Source organism: Oncorhynchus clarkii, chromosome 7 (assembly GCF_045791955.1).
Source record: "Oncorhynchus clarkii lewisi isolate Uvic-CL-2024 chromosome 7, UVic_Ocla_1.0, whole genome shotgun sequence".
In the NCBI taxonomy this organism is placed as follows: Eukaryota; Metazoa; Chordata; class Actinopteri; order Salmoniformes; family Salmonidae; genus Oncorhynchus; species Oncorhynchus clarkii.
The window spans coordinates 17,159,307-17,174,587 of NC_092153.1; the positions used below are offsets into that span (position 1 = coordinate 17,159,307).

At 42.0% G+C, this 15,281-nt stretch overlaps 2 protein-coding genes across 2 annotated transcripts; one reads left to right on the forward strand and one right to left on the reverse strand.

Moving 5' to 3' along the window:
* Window positions 1-905: 905 nt before the first annotated feature.
* On the forward strand, window positions 906-6,370 carry LOC139412984 (ATP synthase subunit beta, mitochondrial-like). Its single transcript, XM_071159921.1, has 9 exons — window positions 906-1,104; window positions 1,994-2,167; window positions 2,392-2,566; window positions 2,750-2,871; window positions 2,960-3,144; window positions 4,448-4,729; window positions 4,862-5,074; window positions 5,433-5,634; window positions 5,953-6,370. The coding sequence occupies exons 1-9, from the start codon at window positions 1,002-1,004 to the stop codon at window positions 6,048-6,050; spliced, it is 1,554 nt and encodes a 517-aa protein (XP_071016022.1). The 5' UTR covers window positions 906-1,001; the 3' UTR covers window positions 6,051-6,370.
* A 442-nt stretch (window positions 6,371-6,812) lies between these two features.
* LOC139412985 (retinol dehydrogenase 7-like) lies at window positions 6,813-13,880 on the reverse strand. The gene is made up of 5 exons (XM_071159922.1): window positions 13,786-13,880; window positions 8,278-8,592; window positions 7,810-8,068; window positions 7,469-7,632; window positions 6,813-7,228 (listed from the first exon to the last, which is right to left on the reverse strand). The coding sequence occupies exons 2-5, from the start codon at window positions 8,588-8,590 to the stop codon at window positions 7,005-7,007; spliced, it is 960 nt and encodes a 319-aa protein (XP_071016023.1). The 5' UTR covers window positions 8,591-8,592; window positions 13,786-13,880; the 3' UTR covers window positions 6,813-7,004.
* Window positions 13,881-15,281: the final 1,401 nt, after the last annotated feature.

Consider the following 15,281-nt stretch of genomic DNA (forward strand, 5'->3'; position numbering starts at 1 on the left):
TAACATCTGACAAAAATATCTAAAGACACTGAATCAGCAAACTTTGTGAAAATTAATATTTGTGTCATTCTCAAAACTTTTGGCCACGACTGTAGGTAGGGGTGAAGTGACTGTGCATAGATAATAAACAGCGAGTAGCAGCAGTGGGGTGGGGGGTCAGTGTAAATAGTCCGGTGGCCATTTGATTAATTGTTCAGCAGTCTTATGGCTTGGGGGTAGAAGCTGTTAAGGAGCATTTTGGTCCTATGCTTGGCGCTCCGGTACCGCTTGCTGTGTGGTAGCAGAGAAAACAGTCTATGACAATTTTTGGGGCTTTCTTCTGACACCTCCTAGCATATAGGTCCTGGATGGCAGGACGCTTGGCCACAGTGATGTACTGGGCCATATCCACTACCCTCTGTAGCGCCTTACGGTCAGATGCCGAGCAGTTGCTATACCCGGCGGTGATGCAACTGGTCAGGATGCTCTCGAGGGTGCAGCTGTAGAACTTTCTGGGGACCCATGCCAAATCTGGGGACCCATTCCAAATTTTTTCAGTCTCTTGAGGGGGAAAATGTGTTGTTGTGCCCTCTTCACATGCTACACACACACACACACACACACACACACACACACACACACACACACACACACACACACACTTTTGGTTTGGTTAAACATAAATTACACCAGATCCTTCCAGAATCCTCACAGTGTTCTCCCATGTAGTATCTCTATTCTGTAGTGACCTTGAGTTTGTATCTGTTGTTGTCTGGGTTGTTAGAACACTGTGCATTATTATTCTTGCTGCATTGACATGATAAATAATTTGTAACGTTTGAAAGACAATCACAATGTATTGTAGCTTATGACAGTCATATCAATGCAATACTAATCAGCTGGACGGATGTCACGAAGTGCGCCTGCTCAGTTTGCCTGCGCGCACGCTCAGTTCAGCTCACATTCATTCATTATAAAGGCACAAGTCGTTTCGTCTCTTTCCACCTTCAGCCATTTTGACAATGTTAGGAGCTGTGGGACGCTGCTGCACCGGGGCTCTCCAGGCACTTAAGCCTGGGGTCCAGCCCCTGAAGGCCCTTGTTGGATCGCCATCTGTCCTTGGACGTAAGTTTTGCAGGGGTAGCTAATTCATTGAAAAATAAACGCTCTTTGGCGCGGACCTGGTATTAGGCTAACTGCTAGTTAACGTTAGCCTAAAGCAACAAGCTGGCTTCCTTCAGTGTAGCAGGCCTCACTTTTTTTTTTAAATCTATAATTTCGTCTACTGATTTAATATTGAGCGTGAAACGTGTGTCATGTATTCAATTTAATTGCTATAGTCCTATGTGACCCAAGTACATATAGCTGCGTGGCATGATTTTTGTGCAAATAGAAATGACCTTAGTATGTCATGACATGAGGTTTGGAGGCTAGCGAGTGCGTACTGCGGCTGGCCAGCTAACTGGCATTGAATGACTGTCACTGACGCTAACTAGTCAAATAGCGTTGGAGTAGAAATTCATTTCTAAATGTTTTGCTTTAACTAGGTATAAATTTGCCAACTTTGTTTTCGTCATACGTTGTCTGGCTAACGTATCTAGTTTGCTAGCCATCTGTCACCTAGCTAACGTTAACTGATTAGGCCAAGTTGCAGAAGTATAACTATCACCTTAGCTTAACGTTACTTGGTTGCCTAGACATTTTGTCGTTTTTCGAAGGGAGTCGTTTAATATGAATTTGGTAACAAGCTGACGTTAGTTGATGACTTTAATGAATGAGCTGTAACTGATTATCCTACACAACATGGCCGAAAATACATGACATTGAGTCAGTCTGGTTCTTTGCTCTTGCGCACATAGCTAGCAACACAGGTGATATTATTAAATGTATATCTCATCATTTTGTAGGCTAGCTTGACAATGGTCAGCAGACATCACTGCGTCTTATTAGTTCATTCACTGCAAGGTCATGTGGTTCTGGGTCAATGCATTCTTACATTGGTTTACTTTTACAGGCAGAGACTACTCTGCACCTGCTGCTGCTGCCGCCTTCGCCCATGGCAGGATCGTAGCGGTCATCGGTGCCGTCGTCGACGTCCAGTTCGATGAGGGCCTCCCACCCATCCTCAATGCCCTGGAAGTCGCTGGGCGTGAGTCCAGGCTAGTGCTGGAGGTGGCACAACATCTTGGTAAGTAATAAATGTTAGCCTGCGTTTAGAGGCAGCATAATTCATATCTTTTTCCTGGTCTTTTGAACAATCAGATTGACCCTTTTGCTAATAATTGGGCAAAATATCATAATTGTGTAAATGCAGTAATCGTTTTGCAAAGGCATTGTACCAACATTGCATAATTGGTAACATCCAGCTCAGATATTATTTGAATTGCTCCCCAATAAGTTGTCAACTTTCAGGTGAGAACACTGTGCGTACCATTGCCATGGATGGTACAGAAGGTCTTGTCCGTGGACAGAAGGTTGTGGACACTGGCGATCCCATCAGAATCCCAGTAGGTCCCGAGACCCTAGGCAGAATCATGAATGTCATTGGAGAGCCCATTGATGAGAGGGGACCAATCTCCACCAAGCAGTAAGCACTTTGTCTATCAGCCAATTCTTAATAGGTTTAGAAATGGTAAACACAACAATTAAGGAAATCAATATTTTTTTTATGCATGATTCGAAGAACAGGCTTGAGTCTGTCTGAATGATAAGCAATTGGAAATTGTTTGTTCAGGTCAAGTATTGTCTCTAATCTTTATATTTATTTTAGGACTGCTGCCATCCACGCTGAGGCCCCAGAGTTCACTGACATGAGTGTGGAGCAGGAGATCCTGGTTACTGGCATCAAGGTGGTAGATTTGCTGGCTCCCTACGCCAAGGGAGGCAAAATTGGTATGTGGGACAACTGACATCATTCTTTCACATATTTGCAAATATTTAGCTAATGTTTAATGAAAGCAAATTGTGCCCTTTTCTATAGGTCTGTTCGGTGGGGCTGGTGTAGGCAAGACTGTGTTGATCATGGAGCTGATTAACAATGTGGCCAAGGCCCATGGTGGTTACTCTGTGTTTGCCGGAGTGGGAGAGCGTACCCGCGAAGGAAATGACTTGTACCACGAGATGATTGAGTCGGGTGTCATCAACCTGAAGGACGACACCTCCAAGGTGAACAACTGGCTACATTTGACAGTCATAAGCAGGTGCCTCTATTTAACCCTTAAGATGAGGTTTTTAATTATTTTTTAAAACTTAATGTCAGCTCCCGCATGGGAACTAATTAGCATTTAAAATCCCCATAATCTCTCAGTTTAAGCTAGAGATCTGTTTTTTTTGCATTAGATGTATCAATCCACCTATGTAATACTTCTGCAACTGCAGTGAAGGGTGACAAAGCTAGAGCGGTGTTTGTCAGACCATGAGCCATCCTGAAAATTGGTCTTCTCACAATTGTCTGTAGTGTCCCGACTGGTTTGGCCTGCATACTATTATGACCCCTCTAATGAAAGATGAGACTAATGAACACTATGTTTTGCCCACACACACACACACACACACACACACACACGTCTTGGGACTTGTCTAAAGTTGGTACAGCAGATCTGCTAACTGTCTGTAGCGTCATAACAGTTTGGGATACGCACTAGTATGACCCCTCTGTAAGGGTGACTCTCACAAACACGTACATGGTTTGCTCTAGGATGGCCTCAAGACTCCTCTGAAGGTCCCCTAATACCTGTCAAATACAGTACTGGTAGTGTATATCTGAAGACAGTCCCGAAAACTAAACAATCTGTTTTTCAATGCGTTTGTATAACCCAATAGCAATAAGGCCAAAATTTTTCATCTCTTGTAAAAAAAAATATATATATATATATAACACACACTTCAAGGAGTTACAATTAAAAATCAATTGGTCTGGCATGACCATAAAGCAATTCCATATAGCTTAGCAGTCCCCTGGCTTGGACTCCTATGGGAGTCTTATGCAGACTGATGGTATTTTGAAGTTGTCAGTCACAAGAAAGACAACCCACTGTTAAATGTCAAAATTGAAGGTGCAATGTGCAGAAATCACTGTTTCCTGGCTGTATATATTTGAGTAGTCCGTCTAATTTCAGTTTGTGACAAAATAGCATAGAATCATGGTGCCATCTAAACCACTATGAAATATGTTTTCCATAACAAAAACATTTTCAGCTGTTTGACGCTGGTGTACCAAAGTATGATGCAGAAACTTAACGTGAAGCATAGAAATGGATCATATCTACTGCTTCTTAGACTTGCTTTCAATGAAAATGGCTAGTCTCTTATTCACATTTCTATGAATTGTCACCCAAAAAGTTACGTTGTAGCATATCACCAGTCTGGAAAGTTGACCTCCTTACCCACTTGATGTTCACATCAGCCTTTCCCCTTTAGTTTCTATTAGATGTGTTTTCTAATGGTGCCCTCTCCTCCAAACCCCTAGGTGGCTTTGGTGTATGGACAAATGAACGAGCCCCCAGGCGCCCGTGCTCGTGTGGCTCTGACTGGTCTGACTGTGGCTGAGTATTTCCGTGACCAGGAGGGTCAGGATGTGCTGCTCTTCATCGACAACATCTTCCGCTTCACCCAGGCTGGCTCCGAGGTGTCTGCCCTGCTGGGTCGTATCCCCTCCGCTGTGGGTTACCAGCCCACCCTGGCCACTGACATGGGTACCATGCAGGAGAGAATCACCACCACCAAGAAGGGTTCCATCACCTCTGTGCAGGTAAGCTGGTGTTCAAGCAGCATAGGCTTGTTGGAGAGCCATGCTAACATGGCAGTCTGTAGCACCCAATAGTCTGACATGGCTTCAAGACTGAAACGCTACCTGTGAATTTAACAACCCGTCTTCTCTAAGGCCATCTATGTGCCGGCTGATGATTTGACTGATCCTGCCCCTGCCACCACCTTCGCTCACTTGGACGCCACCACTGTGCTGTCCCGTGCCATCGCTGAGCTGGGTATCTATCCTGCTGTGGATCCCCTGGATTCCACCTCCCGTATCATGGACCCCAACATTGTCGGCGCTGAGCACTATGACGTTGCTCGTGGCGTGCAGAAGATCCTCCAGGTTAGTGTCTTAAGCCACCCTAGTGTACCAGTCACCCTGATCTTTGAGTTTATTTTTACAGGGACAGTGCACATTAATCAATGTGTTGGGGAAAGAGCTGGATTTAGCCACCTGAAATATTCAGCTGCACACCCTGGGCAGGTTACTAAAAACAATTCCCATAACAGTGAGCACATGCAGAGCAACATAAGACAATCAACACGTAGCATGCAGACAGCACATTAACAATAGCGTAAGATGCTTAAAAGCAACTGTTACACACTTCACAAGCTAGACATGGAAAGCGGCACTACGCAGTTTCTAATGATGAATGACCGACCTTGCCCCTAACATTATGCCTACAACTCTCCCCTCTCAGGACTACAAGTCCCTGCAGGATATCATTGCCATCCTGGGTATGGATGAGTTGTCTGAGGAGGACAAGCTGATTGTCTCTCGCGCCCGCAAGATCCAGCGTTTCCTGTCCCAGCCCTTCCAGGTGGCGGAGGTATTCACTGGTCACGCTGGCAAGCTGGTGCCACTCAAGGAGACCATCAGTGGCTTCCAGAGCATTCTAAATGGTACGTAGTACTTGTGATTAGGTTTTAAAGGTGGACTCTGCGATATGATGTAGATGTGTGAAGTAAACAGCTTAGTGGGTCAACTTCTGCAACTACTAAGAGTGTTAACGCACAAGGTTGAAGTTGGCTGTTTTGGTGCCGTGGCTCCCATGTAACAATCGAGTCATGCGCCTAGTCTTGCATCTCACTCGTTGCAATATCTGCAGTTCTGCTCGTGGCAACATTTTGGTCCGTCTACCTTTTTTAAAACTGATGAATATCCTTGGTGTTGCCGGTGTGACATTCTGATTGGAGCGAATGGTCATTCTTTCCCTCTAGGTGAGTACGATGCCCTGCCCGAGCAGGCTTTCTACATGGTCGGACCCATCGAGGAGGTGGTTGAGAAGGCCGCACAGATGGCGAAGGATCTCGCATAAGTTCATCTTTAACTGTGAGGAGAGAGAGAAGCAAAGAAATGGAGGGTTGTGTAGAAGGAGCACTTGATTTGTAATGTCACATGCAACAATTCCCTGTCATGTAAAGTTATAGGTAATCTTTCCAGTGGAAGAAGATGGAATGAAGATTTGTTTTTGGTTTGGTCTCTACTGTATATTTTGGCATTTTTCAATGTAATGTTGCAATGCTATTCCTGTCTGGGTGCTGTCAGACTGGTTGTAGAATGGCATCCTACAGCAATGATCCACTAGATGGCGTTCAAAGGCTTTGAGTGACTAAATAAAACCTCTGTTAAAGTTGAGCGAAGTTTGTCATTCTTCGTGCAGTGATGTAATTTATAAGACCTACCTACAGTAATTGTAAAATGCTTCAGTATAGCTTGCTGCTGACATGTGAAAGGTGCAATATGCAGAAATCAGACCTTGATCTTAATCCCCATTTATCTTGTAAAGTTTTCAAAGACCAACCCAACACGGCCTATGTCATACTGGCCAGAGATGGAAGAGGAAGTGAGACATCCCACAAATGTTCTGTTTCAATGGACGTCAATGAATTAAGTAGACCAGACCCAGCTGCGATTGAATTGGTGTCCATGGTAGAGCCATTCCCTTAAGTAAACTGTAACTGAATTTTTTTTTTTTCAATGATGAATGGCCTGCGTGAACTATCTTCAGTTATCCACCATCTTTGATACTGGCATAGAGAATGCACTGAATAAAAGAGGGGAAACAAGTGCAACCAAATATCAATTATGGCTTTTATTTTTTTGTTACAGGTCAGAGGTTAATCAATGTCTAGCAAAGCTTACATCATACTGTATTTCGCCCTGCAGACCGTAGGGTACAAAAGTGTTATATTCATTAAAGACAATCAGTAGCACAGCACAATAAAGTATTTGTTCTGACAGCATAAACACTGACAATCTTGAATCAGCCTTAGTTGACAGCCTTGGCTGGTAGGATGGCTTCCTTGAGCAGTAGCCAGTCAGTGAACCTGGTTGGCATGTAGGACATGGGGATCCAGAAGAGCTTGGCGTCCCACCCTGGTGAGTAACGGGTGCGAGGACGGACTGCAGAGATAGCATGCTCCATACAGCTCACCACCTTCATCAGGTCAGTGTCAGACATCTTGGCAAGCTTCTCCCTCATCATCACGTCCACTAGAAGGGACAGGGAAGGTTAGGAACCATGTTACATGTTTGTCTTTAGCTATTCAAGATGGCCACTTTCACTAGAACATCAGGTGAATAATGCTTTCTGAATAGATCAAATCCTTTGAAAGACTGGGTGTCAGTGGGCAGACAGAATAAAAAAAAATGGCCACATTTTGCATAGGATAAATAAAACATTTGTGTAAATGAATACATTCCAGAATGTAAGAAAATAAAACTCCTATTTACCCTTGTCCAAATAATCAGGTCCATAATCATCTCTGACTTCTTGTGGCATCTTCTCCCACAGCTGCTTGATGCTTTTCCCCAGGACTATCGAGTCAGTCACGGTGGTCTTGAAAAAGCCTGGCTCAATGCAGAGGACTTTGACTCCGAAAGGTACCATGTTTCTCCTGAAAAACAAGGTAACAACTTCTGTTACAGGTTTTTATAGTTTCATCAAGTCAAACAGTCAAAGTTGTATTGCTTATGGTTCACCATTGCTAGATTACTGAATATATGTAAAACATTTTTTTTTAAACACTGATAAAAAAATCTGGCATGGATATTTTTTTATGTTCTTGTTTCACCTGAGACTGTCATTGAAGGCCTCCACTCCATACTTAGACACAGTGTAAGGTCCTCCGACTGGACTGATCCTGCCGAACACACTGGCTACGTTGACCACGCGACCCCTGGCCTTCTTGATGAGGGGTAGCACACTCAGGGTGACTGCGATGACCCCGTTCAGGTTCACGTCCAACATGGACTTGTAGTCATCAATGGTCAGCCAATCACAGGGGGCCGAGGGGATGGCCACACCTGCGTTGTTCACCACAGCCCACAGGCCTAGAAGGTGACAGGTCATTAGGTAGCTCTATGAACAGCCATTATATTCACAGGTGTTTGGTAAGAAGAGGAGAGACATAAGGACAAAGATTCCGGCACTAACATGAATGTCAACTGAACTGGTAATATTGCATAATTTGACTGGTATAACTTGAAACAAATGATGATGATAGGACTGTTTGCTTTTCAATATAAACACTGACACTCACCCCTAGCCCCAACTTTGTCTTTAATCAAAGCGGCTGCTTTGTCGACACTCTCGTTCTTTTTGACATCCAGGTGGAGGGTGGTGAATCTGCCTGAACAGGCCTTCCTCAGATCTTCCTCTCCCTTCTCTGTGAAGCAGGATGCGATCACACAGAAACCCAGCTCGTCCAGATGTCTGGCCAGTAGGTTGCCGAAACCAGAGTCACACCCCGTGATGTAGACATATTTGTCTCCTTTGTCTGGGACTCTGGGGATCTCCCGGAACCAGCGGTACAGGTAGTAAAACACCACCAGTCCAAGGAGGTACAGAAACATGTCTGGGACAGGATGAGACAGACAGCCTTTTAATAAGTCATCGCTTGTTTATCAACATTTTAAGCTAAAGGTTCTGATCTGTTGTGTCAGCCACATTGCATAAAACAGTTTTTTTTAGATGCTAGTTGTATTAATTTGGGATCTATCGCATCCCACAACTGTCCCAGACTATGTTTTGAATATTTATTTCTCGCACAGAATTGAATAGTCGACTTTTGTTCTATGGGGGATAGTAGACATAGGCTAGTGATTTTGCTGTTCGTTTGGTCTACTCATCTTGTTGGCTGACGAAAAGTAAATGTGGACAGTTCTTCCAATATCTTCAATATGCACCTCGGAATTGGATAAGGATGCACACAGTTGCGTCCCCGATGGGTCTGTCTTAACTTGTAGCCTGTGAGAATGACCCGATCAAGTGACGGAGAGCCTTGTAGATTGCACAGCACACTCAGGGAGAAGGGCACAACGCAGCACTCTGGGTCTCAAAAAGCATGGATTTTCTAAAGGTGCATTACAGTCACAAAGAGGATGCCGCTGTGAAATTCGAGGCATTATCAAGTGCTTGTCATATTGGGAATGAGTTACTATTGGAGTGTGTACACCCTGCGTAAAAAACAAAGCAGAGCTCATGCCTTTTAAGCGACTTTTTTCAAATCGTCATTAGAGTCTCATTATGCAACCTTACAATGTATTAAACATCTAAACAAATAGCCCAACATTTGTAGAACAACTAAAGTTACATTAATAACTCTAAATTAACCATATAGGAGTACCTATTTCTTTGTTAACTGCTCAACATGCACTCTGTCAAATAATTTGGAAAAAATATTTATATTTTATTCAGCTTTGTTCAATTGTATTCTTCATAAAATAATGCCACGGAATTATAAGTAAATATTGTCTGCTAAATGAACTAGTATAGCCCACATCCAATTGGCATAGCCTCAGGACCTAACATACATGAAGGGACCCTTGCGTTATCTCCCATATGATCGATGAGGATTTCCATATGGCAAATGGACAGTCCCTTACTAGACGTCCGCAGGGGTTATGTTAAAATAGGCCGACAGCCTCGGGTCGCCCTCCGGGGCCCGGTCTTCCGGGAAATCCAAAAATAAAGTTTCCAGGACACTCGGTTCCGCAATATAATTTTGTTTTAATAAAAAATAGTATCTTGTACTGGAAAATTCTACTAGATGGCGACTGGCTGTATATTGCAAATGGATATTTCATCACCAAATGGACATGGCCGTTTCTCGTAAATGGAAAAGACTTCAAAGACGAAACTCGGTGAGCACAGTGGTGGCGTCGAGGCCACAACGCTCTTTGAGTTAATGCACATTTTGTGCGATTAAAGGTTGAAAACGGTAATACAGCACTAATTTGACCACTTCACGTCAAAGTACATAAACCTACTGTGTAAGGAAAAATAGAACCAGCCATTTATCTATCGTAGTTTATGAGAAATCGTACAACGTCCATTTCATGATGCTAAAACAAACATGGTGAGACACAGTGTGGGGCTTACAGACACACAGAGCCTGCAATAGTTATCGGCATTCGAACCATCAAAGAACCGCTAGACCTAGAGCTCTGAAACTTTATAAACCTGTTCTAAAGCTTAAGCCAGTAGTGCACAGTGAGATATGTAGCTCTAGAAGGTTCTCAGGCCGAGAAACAGCCTTGTCCATTTGCAATATCTTCAATTCGAAAATGACGACATTTAGAAAAGTCCCAGAATCACAAGACTTGGTGCATTGAAACCGCCTCGGCCCATAGAGATGGACCATACAAGTTTCTGGCCGATAGCTCTTTCAGGGACTACGTAGCAATGAGAAAGTGCATTTTCAGCACTAATTAAGGTCGCTGCTCGGGTTCTGAATGACCTATAGATCCGAAACTCAGGATTCAGGTCGCCTCAGCTAGGCCTACACATAATGTCAGAACTGGACCCACAGCTCAAATGTAACTATGTTTTTTATGTTTTTTTTTATGGCTTTAACAGAAGGAGCAACGAATTGTGGGCCGGCTCTGAAATATGTGATAGTTGGCTTCCAAAAGATTTGGACAAAGTGAGTTTGGTGTCAGTATGTATAAGTTTGTTGTCAGAATGATATCTTATTGACTGATGGCTGACTTGATGGCAGTATAATATATTGGCATTGTACATTTTATATTGCAAATGGGCAGTGTACATTTCCAATGTATTTAATGAGGGATTTACCATCACCAAATGGACAGGCTGAAATCAACACCAACAAGCGATGGAGTGGAACCACTATCACTGCTAGGCCATCCCGAGTTCAACGAGCCAGACAATTGGGCATTTCAGCAGTATATTAGAGCATGTCCAATTTGTGATGGTAAATGCCTATTGTAATACATTGCAAGTGGACAATGTACATTTGTACATTTCCAATGTTTTTAATGAGGGATTTACCATCACCAAATGGACGGGCTGAAATCAACAGTGTACATTTCCAATGTTTTTAATGAGGGATTTACCACGAGAGAATGGACTGTGTCCATTGCACATATGCTATAATGTCAGTGTGAACATGCTCTTCTGCAAGTTGACAGTGTCCATTGCCAATGTATATCCATAAGGACTTCCCATTACAAAATGGACATGCTGAATCAACACCAATGACAAATGCTGGCTTCCTATGACCAAACATGACAAATAGACCTTATAGGTTGATTCAGGGCTTAACATAGTGATATATACATAATTTGGTCAGTATATAGGCCATCTCGACATTATATATGCCATTTGCACATGGTTCACTGACTTTTGGGTTCGGAAGCCAACTTCCTATGATTATATATGGCAAATAGACCAAACTCAATAAAATAAGACAAATGTACAGTTGATTTCGGAAGTTTACATACACCTTAAACTCATTTAAATACATTTAAACTCGTTTTTTTGACAATTCCAGACATTTAATCTGAGTAAAACTTCCCTGTCTTAGGTCAGTTAGGATCATTACTTTATTTTAAGAATGTGAAATGTTCGAATAATAGTAGAGAGAATGATTTATTACAGCTTTTATTTCTTTCATCACATTCCCAGTGGGTCAGACGTTTACATACACTCAGTTAGTATTTGGTAGCATTGCCTTTAAATTGTTTAACTTGGGTCAAACATTTCGGGTAGCCTTCCACAATTTTCTCACAATAAGTTGGGTAAATTTTGTCCCATTCCTCCTGACAGAGATGATGTAACTGAGTCAAGTTTGTAGGCCTCCTTACTCGCACATACTTTTTCAGTTGTGCCCACAAATTTTCTATAGGATTGAGGTCAGGGTTTTGTGATGACCACTCCAATACCTTGACTTTGTTGTCCTTAAGCCATTTTGCCCCAACTTTGGAAGTATGCTTGGGATCATTGTCCATTTGGAAGACCCATTTGAGACCAAGCTTTAACTTCCTGACTGATGTCTTGAGATGTTGCAAGCATCCCCCTTTTCCTGCCAGGACAGGAAAATGGTCTAATTTACACACTTAAAGAGAAAATACCTGGTCAACCCTACTGCATCTGATCTGGAGGACTCACTAAACACAAATGCTTTGTTTGTAAATTATTTCTGAGTGTTGGAGTGTGCCCCTAGCTATCCATAAATTTAAAAAACAAGAAAATAGTGCCATGTGGTTTGCTTAATGTAAGGAATTTGAAATTATTTATATTTTTACTTTTGATACTTAGATATATTTTAGCAATTACATTTACTTTTGATACTTAAGTATATTTAAGTATACTTTTACTCAAGTAGGATTTTACTGGATGACTTTCACTTTTACTTGGGTCATTTTCTATTAAGGTATATTTACTTTGACTTATTACTCTATTACATGGATTTATTCGGCTTTTTAAAATGTAAGGAAGCCAGGAGATGCTAAATGTGTTTATGTTTATTTAATGGTCAATTACTGTGAGACCAATAGTTATTTGCTTAACAATCACTGGCTGACGAAATGTCGTGACCACCACAGCCCTAGTCACATCTACCCAGCTCCACCCCCCCATTCCTCAGTATACCAAACAAAATGCCAGGGTCATCACGGGAAGTTACAGAAATACGCTCATTACACAATATGAGGTTCGACATAAATCATGTGGGATGATAGCACCTGCCTTTTACAGTTCATCACTAATATGCATCTTATAACAGTAGCTTATAGTAATAACATTATTGTAGCTATAAGATAATCAGGAAAATACTTTTAAGATCAACCACATTCAGGGAGAGTTCATTGAAGCGCATGGAATGACAGAGACAGGTTGAACAGAGCAAGGATCAACAGTTATTAATGCCGGTGTTGTGCCTAAGATCTCCCCCCTGCCCGAATCCCCCTTATTCATTGTTTCGACTTGCTTGCTAGTTGAGATTTCTGCTCTTTCACTTCGTTGTCAGTTAAACCTACATTTCACTGATCTTAGTAGCAGAAAGCATTTTTTGTCAACAGTTTTCATTTAGGCTATTTGTTTGATAGTTGGCTTCAAGTGTATGTGGCGGTTCTGGCTTGTATGGCGCCCTGGTCGAACCCCTCCTTTAGCGCCCGCCCGCACCCGGAGACGCCCCGTGCGGTCTCCGGCAAGGTGCCGCCCTGAAATGTTTATTGCTTGCCAACATTTTACTCCCTCTATGTTTAATATAACACAGATACATTAATTATTCATTTCGGTTGCCGTGAAGTTTGTTCTATAGAAAGTATTTGACTGATGTGTGCTACAGAAAGTATTTGACTCTAGCCACAAAATTAAGGAAAATAGAAATGGGGAGGGGTTCTGGCACAACACCGGTTTCAAAGTGCACTGTGGGCTATCTTGTGCAATTGCTATTTGTAATCAATTGCAAAACTTGCCAAAGGTCATTTAAACCACAACTAACAAATAATTAATACATTAATAAAAATTAATAAAAATGTGGTTCAAATAAACTGGAAGGAATATGTGCAACACTCCTACATTCCCATTTGATTATAATTTGAATCTCATGTTAAATGCAAGCTTTCGATGTTTCAAATAACACAAGATGGAAAGTTAGGGCGCATTACATAATTGAAAGCCCTGCACATTACATAATAATAAACATTTGTTCGATCAATTATGATAGATTGTGATTGATAGCCTATCCTCAACTTTTGCATGTTCAAGAAGATTACAGTCTGGTGGAATATTGAAGTCGTACCTGTTGGAGAGGTTCCTTACCAGCGCAACAAAGTAACAGTTTTCAGAAACTACGCAAGACCAAACTCTGCCCGAGGACGTCACATGTCTAGCACTGGCCAATCGGAGCCAAGTTATGTCGTCATTAGAGTTAACAAGGTCAACAATGATATGATTAGATATCGTTTGGTAGGAACTTCAAACTTCTTAACATACTCTTGACTCTTCACATACTCATGTAAAGTGTTGGTCTCATGTTTCCTGAGTTGAAATAAAAGATCCCTACATTTTCTATATGTACAAAAAGCTTATTTATCTCACATTTTGTGCATACATTTGTTTTCATCCCAATTAGTGAGCATTTCTCGTTTCCCAAGATAATCCATGCTCATGACAGGTGTGTCATGTCAAAAAGCTGATTAAACAGCATAATCATTACACAGGTGCACCTTGTGCTGGGGACAATAAAAGGTCATTAAAATGTGCAGTTTTGTCACACAACGCAAGTTTTGAGGGAGCGTGCAATTGGCGTGCTGACTGCAGGACTGTCCACCAGAGCTGTTGCCAGATAATTTAATGTTAATTTCTCTACCATAAGCTGCCTCCAACGTCATTTTAGAGAATTTGGCAGTACGTCCAACCGGCCTCACAACTGCAGACCATGTTTAACCACGCCAGCCCAGGACCTCCACATCCGACTTCTTCACCTGCGAGATCGTCTGAGACCAGCCACCCGGACAGCTGATGAATTTGAGTTGTATTTCCGTCTATAATAAAGCCCTTTTGTGGGGAAAAACTCATTCTGATTGGCTGGGCTTTGCTCACAAGTGGGTTGGCCTATGCCCTCCCAGGCCCACACATGGCTACTCCCCTGCCCAGTCATGTGATATCCATAGATTAGGGCCTAATGAATTAATTTCAATTGACTGATTTCCTTATATGAACTGTAACTCAGTAAAATCTCTTGCATGTTGCGTTTATATTTTTGTTCAGTATAGTTCAACTCAATACTAACACAAGGTTATGCCTTGTATTACAATGATCACTAGATGGTGGCAAATACTTGTAGGCTATTGAAAATGGGCATTATCAATAATATAAATAGTTTCTGCTCATCCTAGGTTCTTAATATGAGGCTGTTTGCTACAGCAGGAAAAGGATCCCACAGCAACAAGAAATGTTCATTATTATGTGGATTCTAATTAATGTACATTTTTGTAGGGCTTGATACATTTTTCGTATGGGAATATCAAGTCTGAAATTTCAAAGTGTAAATTACAATCTTCAGAAGCCTTTTTAAACCTCCAATACACTACAAGTTGTACATTTCCTGCATTGCAGGAAAGTTCTCCTGCAACAGGGTGATCAAATTAAGATCCTACATCTGTACATTCATTGACCACATCCAAATCTGTGCCAGTCAATTATCTATCACCTTATCTACCACTCTAAGTACATTTTTGTATTAGGTTTTTAATTGACAGATTATGCTACATTAATTGATGAACTACTATAGAC